General features: G+C 52.2%; 1 protein-coding gene across 1 annotated transcript; it reads left to right on the forward strand.

The window, feature by feature from the left end:
• Positions 1-5153: 5153 nt before the first annotated feature.
• On the forward strand, positions 5154-16078 carry Rexo4 (REX4 homolog, 3'-5' exonuclease). Its single transcript, XM_042680884.1, has 8 exons — positions 5154-5357; positions 7199-7548; positions 8973-9110; positions 9317-9510; positions 11082-11170; positions 13774-13848; positions 14417-14491; positions 15222-16078. The coding sequence occupies exons 1-8, from the start codon at positions 5154-5156 to the stop codon at positions 15339-15341; spliced, it is 1245 nt and encodes a 414-aa protein (XP_042536818.1). The 3' UTR covers positions 15342-16078.
• Positions 16079-16125: the final 47 nt, after the last annotated feature.

Below are 16125 nucleotides of genomic sequence, written 5' to 3' on the forward strand. Positions count from 1 at the left end.
TAGTTGGGGGAGGCTCTGGCTCTCCTCGCTGATCTAGGCAGAGGCCACCACGGCCCACTTCTTCTTGGTCTTCAGTCAACAAGGGAAATGGCCCAGTGCTTTCCTGACAAGACAGGCAAACAATCACTCAGGAAATCTTTCAGATCAGTCTCTCATGGACACAGTACAAGCAGTTCTTCTACCAGGAAGGAGATAAAACTTGTTCAGAAAAAGTATATGAATTGCTGGGAGTGGGGGGCTCACACCAGTCATCCTAGCTACTCAGGAGGCTGAGATCTGAGGATTAAGGTTTGAAGCTAGTCTGGGCAGGAAAGTCTGTGAGACTCTTAGCTCCAATAGACTACTCAGAGAAAAAGCTGGAAGGAGTGCTGTGGTTCAAGTGGTAGAGTGCCAACCTTGAGCAAAAAAGCTCAGGGACAGCGCCCAGGACCAAGTTTGCATTTTGAAGCCAAGCAGCTCATGGCACCAGAGGTGCACACTGTTAGAGGGGGTTGTTGGACAAACAGTTTGCAAGTATCTGCAAGCTGTATACCACCTTTCATTTTGAAAAGGTGTTTTATCCTTAATAGGGTTGTAATAAGTGAAGAAACTCAGAAAACATACAAGAAAATGCTGTCAATGCCAGCAAAGAAGCTGATATGTTACAGGAGAACATAAGAGTAATGAATATACCTACATTTGTTTTACCAGTCCTGGGGCTTGAACTCAGGGCCTAGCTTCTTTTGCTCAAGGCTAGAACTGCTACCACTTGAGCTACAGCACCACAGTTGGCTTTTTCTGCTTATGTGGTACTGAAGAATTGAACCCAGGGCTTCATGCATGAGGCAAGCACTCTGCCACTAAGCCACCTTCCCAGCCCTACATCTTTTTAGTTTATTTTTTGTACCAGTACCTGGAGCCTGAACTCAGGGCCTCAGGATTGAACTCGGGCCTCAGGCTTGAACTCAGGACTTTGGCTTTTCCAATCAAGGTCAGCAGTCTACCACTTGAGCCATACTGTCTCTACTTGTAGCTTTTTGGTGGTTGATTGGAGATAGACTACCTTTGAACCTTGTTCCTTAGATCTCAGCTTCCTGAGTAGCTAGGATTACAGGCTTGAGCCACCAGTGCCCTGCTTAAACCTGCATTTTAACTGTATACCAGGATTAAATATTCCAGGTGCCTATGAGTCTTGAATTTATAAATAAGCCATGCTTTGTATCTGGTCTGGACAGAGTCTCAGGAACTATGCCCCCCAAAACTTAATAGGATCTTTTGTTAACTGGAAAATTTTAAATTGTAGCATATTTGTAATGCTATGTAGTACTTTGTAGGAGAAATGCCTGTGACTCTGTTCAACTAACTGCTATAAAACTCTGACTGAAGTTGGGTGCCGGTGGCTCACACCTGCAATCCTAGCTACTCAGGAAGCTGAGATCTGAGGATCGCAGTTCGAAGCCAGCCTGGGCAGGAAAGTCTGTGAGACTCTTATCTCCAATTAACCACCAGAAAACAGGAAGTGGCGCTGTGACTGAAGCAGTAGAGCACTAGCCTTGAGCTGAAGAGCTCACAGACAGGGCCCAGGCCCAGAGTTCAAACACCACCACTAACAAAACAAACAAAAAACATCCAAATAAAATGTGAAAAACCTAGCTGGGCGCCAGTAGCTCATAGCTACTCAGGAGGCTGTGATCTGAGGATCATGGTTCAAAGCCAGCCCAGACAGGAAAGTCCGAGACTCTCATCACCAATTAAACACCAGGAAACCGGAAGTGGTGCTGTGGCTCAAGTGGTAGAGTGCTCACCTTCAGCTGAAGAGCTGAGGGACAGCACCAGGCCCAGACTGACAAAAAAAAAAAAAGTGAAAAAACTTGAATTTACTGAGATCCTTACCACCTTGAAAAAGGACCCAAAACAAATCAAATTTAAAAAAGAACGAGGGGCTGGGAAGATGGCTCAGTCGTAGAGTGCTTGCCTTGCATGCCTGAGGCCCTGGGTTCGATTCCTCAGCACCACATAAGCAAAAAAGAAAAAAGCCGGAGGTGGCGCTGTGCCTCAAGTGGTAGAGCGCTAGCCTTGAGCTGAAGAGCTGAGGGACAGGGCCCAGGCCTAGAGTTCAGGTCCCACTACCGGACCCAAAAGAAAAAAAAAAAAAAAAGAACGAAAAGAGAAGGAAAAGAAGCAAAGAAAAAAAGTGGAAGGAAGAGAAAGGTGAAAAGAAACTTCCTAATGTCACTAAAATCAGTGGCATCTCTGAAGGGGAGATGGACTCCACCTTGTCTTTGGGAAACAACTTTATGGTAGAGAACAGGAAGTTTGTTAGCAAAGCTAAGAAAATCAGAGAGAGTGATTGCCCATGACTCACACAGGGTACTGATGCCTCTGATAACAGCTGCAATGACCCTTTGAGCACTGGGAATATTGATGATGAAATAGTAGGTTAGGGTTTGGCTCAAATGCACTAACTGCTACTCTGTGACCTAACAATGGGTATATTTTATAATGTGTGTATGTACATAATATATTTATTTGTCATCCTTATGGTTAGAATGTTTGATCCACTAGACCCAAGGAGTTCAAGGTCGTTTTCCTTATTCAGGTTGGATCATTACAACATAGACTTCTGAATGTGCCTTTAAACAAAGGATGGATTTTACTCCCTTCAACACGTGTCCATCCTTGAAAAAAGCATTTTCCTTTGCTAATTTTTTTTGGCCCAGAAGAGTCATTTTTTTCAAGTTTTCTGTTTTGTTTAAGATATCCTTGCTCAGTTCCCAGAGCACACTAATTATTTGAACAAACAGCCAAGGTCAGGGGGAATACGGTTGCTTTTTTTTTCCTTTTCTTTAATAAAATCAAATGTTGTGGCGTATTGAAAAAGTGTAAGACTTAATGAGGCCTGGGAAAGCAGTCAGGAATTTAGAGATAAACACTGTGTTAATGAGAAACCCCTGTGCCTCCTCCTCCCCTATTGGAGTTTGAATTTAGGGCCTTGAACTCCCTGGCTCTGCTGGCTCCCTTCAATACCACTCTGCTTAGCTCAACTCCCCTTCACCCTGTGCTTATTTTAGACATGAAGCCTTCTGGACTTCTCTGTCTCTGCATAGTTAGGATTACAAACAGAAGCCATAGGCTCCCAGCTGCCCGTGTGCTTTTAACCTGGTTATTATTCCTTAATACAGTGTTTTTCTCATTTCCTGATCTATCTGCCCATTAGTTGGTGGGAATCTGCTTTGTTCTCATAATTTCATGTTGATCCTAGGGCCCACTGACTGCCCTCCCATGGAGACCCCTCCTGTTCTCAGGAAAACCTCAGCCCTGACCTTATCTGAAAGCGCAGGACTGTTGGTGTCAGGAAGATACCCCACTATAAAACCCCAAACAGGACAGTTTGCACAGTAAGTCTCCAACAGGACAGGCGAAGAAATTGCAAAGATCTCACCCTTGATTGTGTATAAACCTACAAGCCCCCACACACCCCGTTATCTCCCTAACCCTACTCGGTGTTACACTGAGTCTCTCTGCAGCCACGATTAAAGCCTGTTCTGTTCTGCTGAGATCTCTGCCTTCTTTCCCTCCTTTTGACTCAGCCTAACACTGGGATAACAGGTACTTGGAAGCTGCTTTTGCTAAAACACACTGACCCTGAACTTAGGCTAACTAACTAAAAACAGGAGAAAAGCCTCCATTTCTGCCTTCATTCCCTCTTCCCCATTATCCTATATCTCACGCCTCCTCAATTACCTGCAAATATTAGGTTTGGGCAAGGAAAGACTGATAAATAACATCTTTATTACCAAAACTACCCCCTCCCAAGGAAAGGTATACTAGAACCTCACCCCACGCCCCCTCTTATCCCTACCCCAAAATGAAGACAACTACCTACAGTGATGTTGCAGCACCCTGGGGCAGGAGAAACATCTCATGGGAACCAGATTGTTCCCATAAAGTAATGACAGTAATAACACAGGTAATGGCCTGCCAGGCCACACCTGTAACTGGGACTCCTTATTATTTATTTATTTTTTGGTCGGCCGTGGGGCTTGAACTCTGGCCTGGGCACTGTCCTTCAGCTCTTCAGCTCAAGGTGAGCGCTCTACCACTTGAGCTACAGCGCCACTTCCTGGGACTCCTTATATGCATACCTTTCACCCCGTTTCTATTTCTTCCTCTACCTAAACTTAACACGTATGTGTGTGGTGTGTGCGTGCCTGTGCTATGTATATGTCCATCCTGGGGTTTGAACTCAGGACGGTGGAGCTGTCCCTGAGCTTTTTTTGCTCAAGGCTAGCACTCTACCACTTGCGCTTCAGCCCCAGTTCCTACCTTTTGGTGGTTAATTGGAACGAAGAATCGCACAGATTTTCTTACCCAAGCTTGATTGGAACCACAGTCCTCAGATCTCAGCCTCCTTGAGTAGCTCAGATTACAAGTGTGAGCCACCAGCCCCGGGCTAAACCTAACGCCTCTTATGTCTGCTACCCTGCTACCGAAGATGGGTGTGAAGTACTTTTTTGCTCAAGCTCACAGATCTCCTTTCTCCACCCTCAGCGCCTCGTGGCTGGACCTGACAGGTGAACGCCTGAGTTAGGCCGCTGGCCTGGAACTCTGGCTCCACCCTGGGAGGAACCTGGGGCGGCTGGGGTGGGGGCCTGGGGAAGGGGAGGTCCCCCCGACCGCCAGGTGTGGCCCTCCAGGGAGCTTGTGCACACACAGAGGCTAAATCTTAAATTCTGGGCTTGTGGAGGCCTCGGGGTCATTTTACCACCAGGAGCCGGCCAGGTGAGCCCGGGTCACACGCGGCACGAACGCCCGCGGTGCCCTAGGCTCCAAGGCCGCCGGCGCCCCCTTCCGGCCACTCGCAGCCCGCGCCGGTGCCACCTCGATAGCGGTCCCCCCCAGATCCCTTCCGGAGTGCCCACTTCTCATTTCCACCCCCCGGATGCCGGTGAGAGCCCGGGACCATCCCGCGCGCCTGCGCTGTCGCCGGCCGAGCCCGCTCGCTAGCGCGGTAGCCCTTTCCCCGTGCGAGCGGACGGCTCCGCGCCGGGGCGAGCGGAACCAGCCGGCCGCGGCGAGGGCACTTCCGGCGGCGGAGGGGGGGCGAGGCCCGCCGCCGGCGCGCGCGGGGTCACTTCCGGGGCTGCCGTCGGGTCTCGGCCGGGGGCCGCGGGATGAGGGCGGAGGCCGCGGCTTCGGAGCGCGGCCCGCGCGCGGCGCGCGGCGGGCAGGCCCCTCGGAGGAAGGCCCGGGCGAGGTTCGGGAAGCAGAAGGCGCCGCGAGCGAGCCGGGCCCCGGGGAGCGGCCCCGCGGGCGTCGCGGGGCGGCCGCCGAAGGCTCCGGAAGACTTTTCCCACAACTGGAAGGCGCTGCGGGAGGTGAGGCCGGAGCGGGCCCCGCGCAGGGCCGGCGCCGTCCCCGGGCTCGGGGGCGACCCCGAGGGTGGCGGCCGTCGGGCGGTGCGGGCCCTGCCCCGTGCCGGACCGGGGCCCCGCCGGTGCCCCGAGCTCTGCCGGGAGCCCGCCGTTGGCAGGCCGCCCGGCACTGGGGGCTGCGGGCCCGAGGCCGGCCTGCGCGGCGGGTCGTGGGGTCTCAGGCACCCCCGTGGTTGCGGCCCCCAGGAGACCCTCTGTCTTCTGCGAGTGAGAAAAGGCCGAGGAAGCCGACCGAGACTGCGACTGGGAACCGGGATTTGAACCCAGGCCGTTTGGCCCCGAGGTCCGGGCCATTCGTGCCTTCCAGTGGCGGCCGGCACTTAGGACTGTGGAGGTCGCGCGGTGCCTTGCTCGTGACCGCCTGCATGTTTCTAGTACTTTCTCCTAGATGAGGAAATTGAGGCAGGCAGAGTTTAAGGAAGTTGACCTAACGTCAGAACGAGGATACCGGTTCTTCCATTCTGACTCGAGCTCCTGCTCTCCGTGCTCCGAGGGCAAATCGCGGAAGCTTAACGAACAAGAGCGAGAGGATAAAGGACTTACCGGGTCCCCTTGGTATCTTGGTGTAGATATTCCTAGTCGTTTCCCTGTCTTGACATATAGGACCAGTCAGACACCCCCCCTCCCCAGTCCCACATTGTATATGATTTTCTCAGCACTGGCCCTTAAGAAACACGAAATTAAATGAGTGAAGTGAAGAGCCAGGTCTCATGATGCATTCCTGTAGTGCTAGCTTTTGAGAGATGGGAGTATCACTACTTGAAGCCAGCAAGACTCTAAAAACAAAAGAATGGAGGTTTACTATAGGGGAACTCTCAGGATTTCTGCAAAAAGTAAATCATTCAAGATCTTTAACTGTATCGGGAATGGTGGGCACTCACTTCATCATGTCAGCTGGCTGCTTTGTGCCAGTCTTCAATGTGGTCCAGAACAGCCCAGCTGGGGATTTGAGCACAAGGAGGAAGTTGGGCTCCAGCACCTCAGAGAGCCTGAGCTGGAGTGAAGTCAGAGCTGTGCTGCCGCCGGAAGCTCACCAGCTGCCTGCAGTGTGGCAGACATCTTTCTGGCTGTTGAATGTTACATATCTGACATCCAGGGACTCTGAGCAGCAGCAAACAGAGATGGTGTGAAGGAAGTGGTGATTGTGTCCCACACTGACCTGAGCCACAAGCGGAGAAACTAAAATGAACACTCAGGTTACATAAGAAGTGAAAATGAGCTGCTGGTAAACACACACACACCTCTGCACCACCCTCCCCATTCACAGGGGAGTGTTCTGGGGTGTTTGGTCACTAGCAGGCACTTATAGGGTAGAATATGATGTTTTGTTAGGAATAAAGGAGCATGTGGAGAAGTATGCATTATGATAAGTGAAGAAAAAAGCATCTCACCACCACTGTCAGAGTGAAAAGGGGTTTTTTCAAACTTTGAAAACTCACATTGCCAGGCATTGGTGTCTCATACCTGCTTATCCTAGATACTCAGATCTGAAGAGTGCCGTTTGTAGCTAGCCCAGGCAGGAAAGTTCATGAGACTCCAGTTAACTACTAAATGAGACAAGGCAGGCTATGGCTCAAGTTGTAGAGCACCAGCCTTGAGCAGAAAAGCTGCCCAGGACTGGTTGGGGGGGGGGGGGATCACCTCATATCAGTGATGCTGACAGGAAGTGTTTGTAGGTACAGTAGGTGTGTGTACATCTATACATGTATATAAACACAAGCTTTTCGTCTGCTGTGTCATTTCCAAATTAAAACATGGCTTGTATTTTATTTTTGTTCCACTAGCTGCTGAAACAAAAATCACAGGCCCCAGAAGAGCCTCTTGTCTGTCAAACAGATCTGAAAAATCGCCCCAAAATCAGCCAGCAGAATGGAAAAGAGAGCTCAGCTAAATCAAAGGGAGTCGATTCACGGCCTAGGAAAGACCAAGAGACCACCCGGGGCTCTGTTGCCTCTACCTCTAAGAGGGACAGGACGTTATTGGCACCTCCTACAGAGGCAAACAAAGCAGAGCACAAGAAAGGAGCCAAGAAAAGGACAAATGGTCCCATCTCTTTGAAACAAGGGGACATCAAGCATAAGAAGAGGAAAACTAAGGAGGCAGCTGTGGCCTTGACTCCAGCCACACCCACCGAGTAAGTATTAGTCATCTCTGCAGTCTCTGCTGTGGTGGCTGACACAAGCCTCCTGGTGTGCCAGCCTGAGAGGGCCCTAAATGTTACACCTGGCTGCCCGGCCTCCATCATCCTTACAACTGAGAAGGTGCCAAGGCCTGTCTGTCAAGGAGCCAATGTAGAGGTGGCCTGATAGTCTTCCTTACTTTGTCCAGTTACTTGCTCCCTCCGGAGCGTGGGATTGGGGAAGGCAGAGGTCGGTTACAGTTGCTGCTGCCTCTGGGGCCTGGCACAAAGCTCAGTGCTTAGGAAGCATCAGCCAAAACTGGGTTTCGAGGGGCTGGGAAGATGGCTCAGTGGTAGAGCGCTTGCCTTGCGTGCCTGAGGCCCTGGGTTCGATTCCTCAGCACCACATAAGCCAAAAAAAAAAAAGCCAGAAGTGGCGCTGTGGCTCAAGTGGTAGAGTGCTAGCCTTGAGCTGAAGAGCTGAGGGACAGCTCCCAGGCCCAGAGTTCAGGCCCCACAACCGGACCCCCCCCCAAAAAAAAAAAAAAAAACGCACAACTGGGTTTGGAGGTGTGGCTTAGGTAGAGCACTAACCAACAAAGCAAGTATCAAGTTCAAGTCCCAGTCTTGACCAAAAAAACCCAAAAAACTTGTAACATTAGTACTCAGGCATGGTTCAAATAAATGGCTGGGAGCTTGGAGGGCCTGAGTTTGATCCCTATACAGCCAAAACAGACCCAAACTTGCATTGTGAATGGACGCTGGAGCCAGAAAGACATATGAAATCCATTCTTCTTGCTTGCTGGATAACTGGGAGCTGGTTCCTAGCATGTTCTGCTCCTGTGGAGTCAGGAGACAGTGAGGTGTAGCATGCTTGGCCTAGTACCTGGCAACTTCTTGACAGGAAGGGGTCATCTCTCCATGTGGAAGACCAGGGGCTGGCTTCCTGTCGGTGTGTCTTCGGGACGCAGTTGCTGCAGGTGGAAGGGTGCCTCCCTGTGCCCCTGTGTGGGGCAGTCTGTGAGCTGCTGTCACAGCTCTGCCTCTCACACTGACCTCCGCAGGGGAGCAGGTCCTTACTGTAGTAACTATGGGAGTGGTTGGGTGGGCATAAAGCTGGAATTCACCAGGCTGTCAGTGCCCATCTGTGTTTCCTTTTAATAATCCTTTGTGTAATTACAAAGAAAATGTCAGCTGTCATTCTACTGAGGTGGGTCATAGGTTTCTGTTGGTATCCTGTGTTAGTCTGTGGCTTCTGAATCTTGGATATTCAGTGTATGTGCTAATTGAGAGGATCAACGTGGGGAAGGTGCTGAGATAATCCCACTCTGGCCTGGCCAGGCTGGTGGGGGGGGGGGGCACCCTTCCCTTTCCCTTCTGTCATCCCTCTGAACGGCAGCCCCCTCCCCGCCCGGCTCACTGCCGTCTTTGTCTTTTAGGGAGGACATCTGGTTTGATGATGTGGACCCCATGGATATTGAGGCTGCCATGGGCCCAGAGGCGGCCAGGATAGCACGGAGACAGCTGGGCCAGAAGGAGAGCAGCATCTCTCTGGTGAAGGAACAGGCCTTTGGCGGGTATGCTGGGCTCAGGCCGGGTAGCTCAGAATGTTCTTTTGGGGGTGGGACTCTGGGGAAGAAGACTACCCCCTCTCCTTCTCTGCTGTATTGGAGTGGAGCAGACATGGCCCCACCAAGTCCCGTGATTGTGCAGCCCATCCATGGCGGTGCAATGGTGCGGGTGGGGCCTGGAGCCCTTCCCCCAGTGCCTCTGATTCCCTCAGCCTGACGAGAGCCTTGGCCATGGACTGTGAGATGGTGGGTGTCGGCCCCAAGGGGGAGGACAGCATCGCAGCCCGGGTGTCGCTCGTGAACCAGCACGGGATGTGTGTGTATGACAAGTACGTGAGGCCGACCGAGCCCGTGACAGACTACAGGACAGCCGTCAGTGGGATCCGGCCCGAGGACCTCAAGCAGGGTACGTCTCCCAGGGCACGGCTTCGTGCTCCCCTGGCCCTGGCTGTTCAGAAACATGGCTGCACCTGGCGGTCCTTGCCTCCACACGGACTGCAAAATGGTGGGCGTGGGCCCAAAAGGGGGAATTACAGCACTGCTGTCCTTGCTGTGTGTCTACACCTGGGGACTGGGCGGGGGTTTGATGTAAGAGTCCAGCCCCATATATCTGAGGCTGTGGGATGACAGGGACAGGACATCCCAGCAGATGCCCAGGTCTCCTTGGGGATCGGCCCTGTGCTTCCCCCTCCCCCCCCCCCCCCCCACTCTGCACACTGCCTGCTTCTCGGGTGCACACAGTCATCAGGGTGGCCCTGTCACCGCTTACTCCTGTACCAACCAGTACTTCTTGCTTTTTGGTTCAGTGAGGGAAGTTGTACCATGCACCAGCCAGGGTTGGGTATGGCCACATGGCACAAGTGTGCTTCTGGAACCTTCCTGGTGGTGTGGTCCTCAAATGGGGTCTTCTGGGGAGAGACAGAAGACTCTCAAGACTAGATCTAAGGAAGCTCAGTGTCTGTGGAAGATGATCAGGCAGGAGTTTTTGTGTTTTTGTTTTTGCCAATACTGGGGCTTAAATTCATGCTGACCTGGACCCTTTTTTTTTTTTTTGGTCAGTCATGGGGCTTGAACTCTGGGCCTTGGTGCTGTCCCTCAGCTCTTCAGCTCAAGGAAAGTACTCTACCACTTCTGGTTTTCGAAGTGGCTTATTGGAGATAAGAGTCTCGTGCACTTTCCTGCCCTGGTTGGCTTTGAACCGCGATCCTCAGATCTCAGCCACCTGAGTACCTAGGATGACAGGCATGAGCCACCGACGCCCGGCTACCTGGATCTTTTTTGTTCCAGGCTAGTGCTCTACCACTTGAGCCACAGGTCCACCTCTGGCTTTTTGGTAATTAATTGGAGCTGAGAGTCATGCAGTCTTTGTACCTGGATTGGCTTCAAACCACAATCTTCAGATCTCAGCCTCACAAGTAGCTAGGATTATAGGCCTGAGCCACCAGCACTTGGCTAGGCATTTTTACTTCATGGAGCTCAGCCCTGGCCTTTTATTACATGGAGTGGAACTGCACTATTGGTGGCTCTGAGAGGTCTTAAATGCCATGCGCTTCTTTGGGCCAGGAAGGAGTTGGGAGGCTGTACTGGTCCACATATCGTTACAGCCCTCTCATTCCTGCTGTCCCAGAAGTGGGCAAGAACCCACAGTGCATGCCCTACGTAGTCCCCTCACCCGCTGGGGCCCATGAGCTCTGGAGCAGAGGCTCCAGTTGCCCTCAGAATAATCTTGAGGGCCCGCCCCTTTGGTTTTCAGTCTGCCATAGGTGGGAAGGGGCCTAGCGTCTGGCACTGTGGCTGGTACGCAGCATGGGGACCTGATGGAGATCAGGTAGGGGGTTGCTGTAAATCGGCCACAAGCAGTCCAGTTCCATACAGCCGAGGCTGAGGCTGCATGGGGGTGACAGGAGGAGCCCTCTCTGAGAATGGCTGATTCATTCTGAGGACTAGGGCTAAAGACTGTTTTGGTTTGATTTTTAGGTGAAAAACTTGAGATTGTGAAGAGAGAAGTTGCTGAAATGCTGAAGGGTAGAATCCTGGTGGGGCACGCGCTGCACAACGATTTAAAGGTGCCTTGTGCCATATACCCCTCCTCCTGCCCTCTGGCTCCAGAGGGTCTCCGTGTGATCCCCTGCCCGCCTGCACCAGAGCTTGGACTCGGGACCTTGCCCTCTTCCAGCTTACTGGCTAAACTGGTGCTCTTACCATTTCAGCTACACTTTTAGGCCTGTTTTTTGCTAGTTATTTTGGAGATACAAAGTTTCATGAACTTTTCTGTCTAGGCTGGCTTTGAACTGTGATCCTTTGGATATCAGGATTACGGGCATGAGCCACCAGCACCTAGTACTATTGTATCTTTAATTTTTAAATCTATGTCCTATTCTGGAAATCTCAGTATGTCCAGTGGCACTTCTGATTCCTTGCTGTGCTCGAAGGACCATACTAGGTCCTGGTTTTGGAAGTTCTGGCAGCATGAGGGCTCCAGAGCCAGAGCAGCTGACAGCCCTGCTCTGGGTTTGGTGAAGGGCTGGCTGTGAGTTCACCTGTTTCACCTGGCCGAAGGCCTGATGTCCAGTCGCCTTTTCCGTGCCCAGGGCCCAGCACATCAGAAACTTGGTTATGCTGGCTGAGTCCTTGTGGCTTCTGACCTGTGTCCAGTTTGTGCCTGCTGGAGCCTTGCCCTGATGCTGGGAGCCCAACCTTGTGTTTCCCTCAGACACCTAGGAAAACCCAGCGTGCTCACAAGCCATGGGTTACTTTTAAGTTCACAGGCAATTGCAGGGAGCAGGGGTGGAGGGGAGTGGGGAGCCCAATCTGGCTGCAGAAGAGATGCTTCTGCTCTTCCCCCAGCTGCCAGGGTGTGGGGTTCTTCTGGGCCAGGCAGCAGTTTAGTAGGTGGCCCCTTTACAACATTCTGTGAAAGCAGAAAACAAAACCATTGGAGGGGCTGGGAAGGTGACTTGGTGATAGAGTGCTTACCTAGCATGCGTGAAGCCCTGGGTTCGATTCCTCAGTACTACATACACAGAAAAAGACCAAAGTAGCACTGTGGCTCAAGTGGTAGAGTGCTAGTCTTAAGCAAAAGCTCAGGGACAGTGCCCAGGCCCTGAGTTTAAGCCCCAGGATTGGCCAAAAGAGGGGGAAGAAACCCCCCAGAGATTCATGTTCTTTTTACAGATGGCAGCACTGAGTCCTGCTAAGGTTACAGTGTGCCAGGAACACTGCCCAGTGCTTCTCCCACTGCTGCTGAGCATGCTCAGTAGGCAGGGCCAGCAGCTGCTCCCAGCAGTGGGGAGTTGGGTGCGGACATGTTCCTGGGGCAGCCATTCTAGGCTTGGCTTCTTTCACAGCTGGCCACCCACTGTCCTGTCCTGTGGGAGAGGGGTAGGAAAGCTTAGAAGGCCTTTCTAGGGTCAAGGTGTGTGGCTTCTGGCCTCTACTCCTTGAGGCTCCTGCAGGTTGGAACCTCGCGATGTCCTTCCTGGCCACGGTCTTTGGGGCTGTTCAGCATTATAAGACTCTAGTATTTGAGAGGCCTGTGTTTCAGGAACCTCTAGTGGTTTTAATTTTTTTTTTTTTTGTCAGTCATGGGACTTAAACTCTGGGTCTGGGCGCTGTCCCTCAGCTCTTCAGCTCAAGGTGAGCACTCTACCACCTGGGCCATGGAGCCACTTTCGGTTTTCTGGTGGTTTATTGGAGATAAGAGTCTCATGGACTTTCCTGCCTGGGCAGCTTTTTAACTGCGATCCTCAGATCTCAGCCTCCCAAGTAGCTAGGATTACAAGTGTGAACCACTGCTGCCCAGCTTTAACTTCCTTTTAAATAAGTGTTTAGGGGCTGTACGTGGTAGTTCATGAGTATAATCCCAAATATCTAGGAGGTAGAGATCAAAAGGATCACAGTTCAAGGCCAACCCAGGGAAAAGTTACTAAGACTTCATCTCAAGCAGTAAGCTGGATATAGTGGTGTGTGCCTGCTGTCACAGCTGTGTGGAAGGCTTTTAGGTAGAAGGATCATGGTAGACTGGCCCAGGCGAAAACGAAAGAGTTTTATCTGAAAAATTAAGCCAAAAAAGGGCTGGAGCTTGGTTCAAGTGGTAGAGCCACCTGCCTAGCAAGAATGAGGCCTTGTGTTCAAAACCCTGGAATTACCCGCCCCCCCCCCCCCCCAAAAAAAAAAATGCAACCTGACAGTATAGTTTAGTTGTAGAGACTCTGGGTTTCATCCTCAGCACCTGGAAGATAAAAAATTGTAACATAAAGTAAGTATCGAAAGCATTGAATCATCTTCAGAGACTACCAGTGGGTGGTGTCTTTTCCCCCACCCCCACCCTGCGCAGAGAGAGAGAGAGAGAGAGAGAGTGTGAGTGTGTGTGTGAGTGTGTGTGTGTGTGTGTGTGTGTGTCTTGCTGAACTTGCAGGGTTGAGCTGCTCAAATCTCAGCTTCCCATTATATGTAATCAAACTCCAAGTAGGACTGGAGGCGTGGCTCAAGCGATAAGAGTGCTACCCTAGCAAGTGCTAGGCCCTGATTCAGTACTGGGGGGCAGCAGGGATCCGGGCTTATCTCTGGGCGTTTATTTTGTGTGTCACCACGGGGTCTGCCGGATGCTGTCTGGAAAGGGGCTCCTGTATGCAGAGTGAGAATGAGAGCGCTCATTTCCTGCTCCTAGGTGCTGTTTCTTGATCATCCAAAAAAGAAGATCCGGGACACACAGAAGTACAAGCCCTTCAAGGCTAGAGTGAAGGTACTTGGCCAGTGCTGCCCCGCTGTGGCCCTGGTACTACCTGCTGGGTAAAAGGTTTCCTTTTAACCTCTAAAAGGCATCCTAGAGTAGAAAGCAGGGTAGGGTGCAGCACGTTGATGGAACGCACGGGCACAGTTCTGGGTTCAGTCCTCAGCGCTGCAAGAAAAGAAAAAAGGGTGGTGTTGTGGTGATGGTCAGTTGGAAGATGAGCCCGAGCAGGCCCCACTGTGTGCGCTCATCTCTGCAGTGAGTCCTGCTGAGGGAGGGCACCAGGCTACCAGGGCGGAAGGTGCCGTGCTGTCCCCACTCCCACCCTCTCCTGTGCTGGAGATGGACCGGTAACTTGAACTTGCTAGGAAAGCACTGGTGGCTACTGCACCACATCCCAGCTCCTCACCTCTTTATTGGGTTAGGCAAGGGGGGTTCACCAGCCGTGACTGACTGGTGCTGCATTCCCAAGTGCTATGGGTCTCCCCGTGTGAGGCAAACTGCCAGTCCCTGGCTGGGCTCAGAGCTGGTCAGGTGGAGGACCGCCCCTAGCTGACTGTGGACCATCTCCCCTCTGCAGAGCGGAAGACCATCTCTGAAGCTGCTTTCTGAGAAAATCCTGGGGCTCAGGGTCCAGCAGGCAGAGCATTGTTCGGTAAGTGTGTCCTTGAGTGACAGGCCCTGGGTGGTAGCTGTCCCTGACCTTGAAACTCAGGCTTATAAAGGAAGGGGTGGGGTCTTGGATGGCTTCTGGTTTAGAGGACACAGCAGAGTAGCTTTATGAAATGGTACATTCAGGGCTGGGAAGGTGGCTCAGTGGTAGAGTGCTTGCCTCGTATGCATGAAGCCCCGGGTTTGATTTCTCAGCACCACATAAGTAGAAAAAGCTGGAAGTGGCACTGTGGTTCAAATGGTAGAGCGCTAGCCTTGAGCTGAAGAGCTGAGGGACAGCAAGAGTTCAAGTCCCACAACCAACAAAAACAAAAACACCAAAAAAGGTGCCATGTTGTAACTATTCAGAGAAAAGTCCAATCTAACAGAAGGCTATGTTAGTCCATTTTATATTACTGTAATGAAATACCTGAGGCTGAGCACTTTATGAAGAGAAGAGGCATTCTTGGGGTGAGGCCTTAAAGCAGTTGATGTTGCAGTGGACAGGAAGCCAGAGGAGAGGGGCATCTTGTTCTTCATAATAGAAATGATGGGGACCTGGAGAACTAGTTACCTGGGCCTTCTGAAGTCTTCTTCCCATGACTTCCCACTGTGGCTTGCCCACCCAACACTGCCATGGGGGGGGGGGGGGACGGGGAGGAGCGGCAGAGCATGCTGACTCTGTGTAGCCTGTGATCAGCTGTTGGGTGGTTAGCATCATTATGTGTCTCCAGGTCCAAGACGCCCAGGCAGCAATGCGGCTCTACGTCATGGTGAAGAGAGAGTGGGAGAGCACCGCCAGGGACAGGCGCCCCCCAGCGGCCGCCCCAGCCCACTGCAAGGGTGATGCCTAGCCCTGCCCTCCCTGTCTGGCTAGTGGCACCGGGTCCAGTGGCATTAGGACCAACTCAGACCAAAGCATGGTAACATGTGAAACTTGGAAGCTGTGGCTGCGGGTTATGGAAGTGAGCTGCTGGACCTTGTTCTCTCGGCTCTGCTGTGGACCCGGTCTTGCCACAGCTGGTGACATGGTGCAGCCTAGAGGTGGGCTGCCTGAGGCTGCTGTGGCAGTAGGTTCTGGAGGGATCCAAGCCACTCAAAGCCTTCCCCTGGGGAAGAAGTGGACAAATGAGGCTTGATTGTGGAGTTTCCAGGCCAGGTGCCCACAGGTAGCTCCTGATACCCAGCAGGCTGGCACGGTAGCTTCTTCATCGAACTTTGCTGTGGCCCCTGGATCCTTTGACACTTGCATTTGTCTCATTTGTCCCTGAGTTAGCTGGGAGGCCAGTACCTGCAAAGACTCGCGGTCCACAGTGGTCTGGAAGTTGCCTCTTCTGGCCCAAGTCTCCTTGTGGATCTGAGGCTCTTGGACTGGGAAGACTGAAATCTGGCCAAGCTGTGGCTTTCTGGCCTGGCCAGTGTCAGGAATGGCCAGTCACACTGGTCAGTGAGGGGAGCCCAGGGCTTGGGGATTCACCTGACCGCTGCAGGAGAGGTGCACACTCAGAAGGTGTCACTCAGAGGCAGAGTGCTTGCCTAGCATGTGAAAGTCCTGCCTCCCTCTGGTGCAAAATAAAGGACTTGGATAGTTGGTGGAGGCCTGGCTTCCTGCAGCATCCAGAGCCCTCCAAGAGCCCC

Source organism: Dipodomys spectabilis, unplaced genomic scaffold (assembly GCF_019054845.1).
Source record: "Dipodomys spectabilis isolate Male_0828 unplaced genomic scaffold, ASM1905484v1 ptg000067l, whole genome shotgun sequence".
In the NCBI taxonomy this organism is placed as follows: Eukaryota; Metazoa; Chordata; class Mammalia; order Rodentia; family Heteromyidae; genus Dipodomys; species Dipodomys spectabilis.

Coding starts and splice junctions, on each gene's coding strand:
- Rexo4 (XM_042680884.1), top strand. CDS start 5,154: ATGAGGGCGGAGGCCGCGGCTTCGGAGCGCGGCCCGCGCGCGGCGCGC. Junction 5,358..7,198: donor ACTGGAAGGCGCTGCGGGAG/GTGAGGCCGGAG, acceptor TTGTTCCACTAG/CTGCTGAAACAAAAATCACA. Junction 14,492..15,221: donor AGCAGGCAGAGCATTGTTCG/GTAAGTGTGTCC, acceptor ATGTGTCTCCAG/GTCCAAGACGCCCAGGCAGC.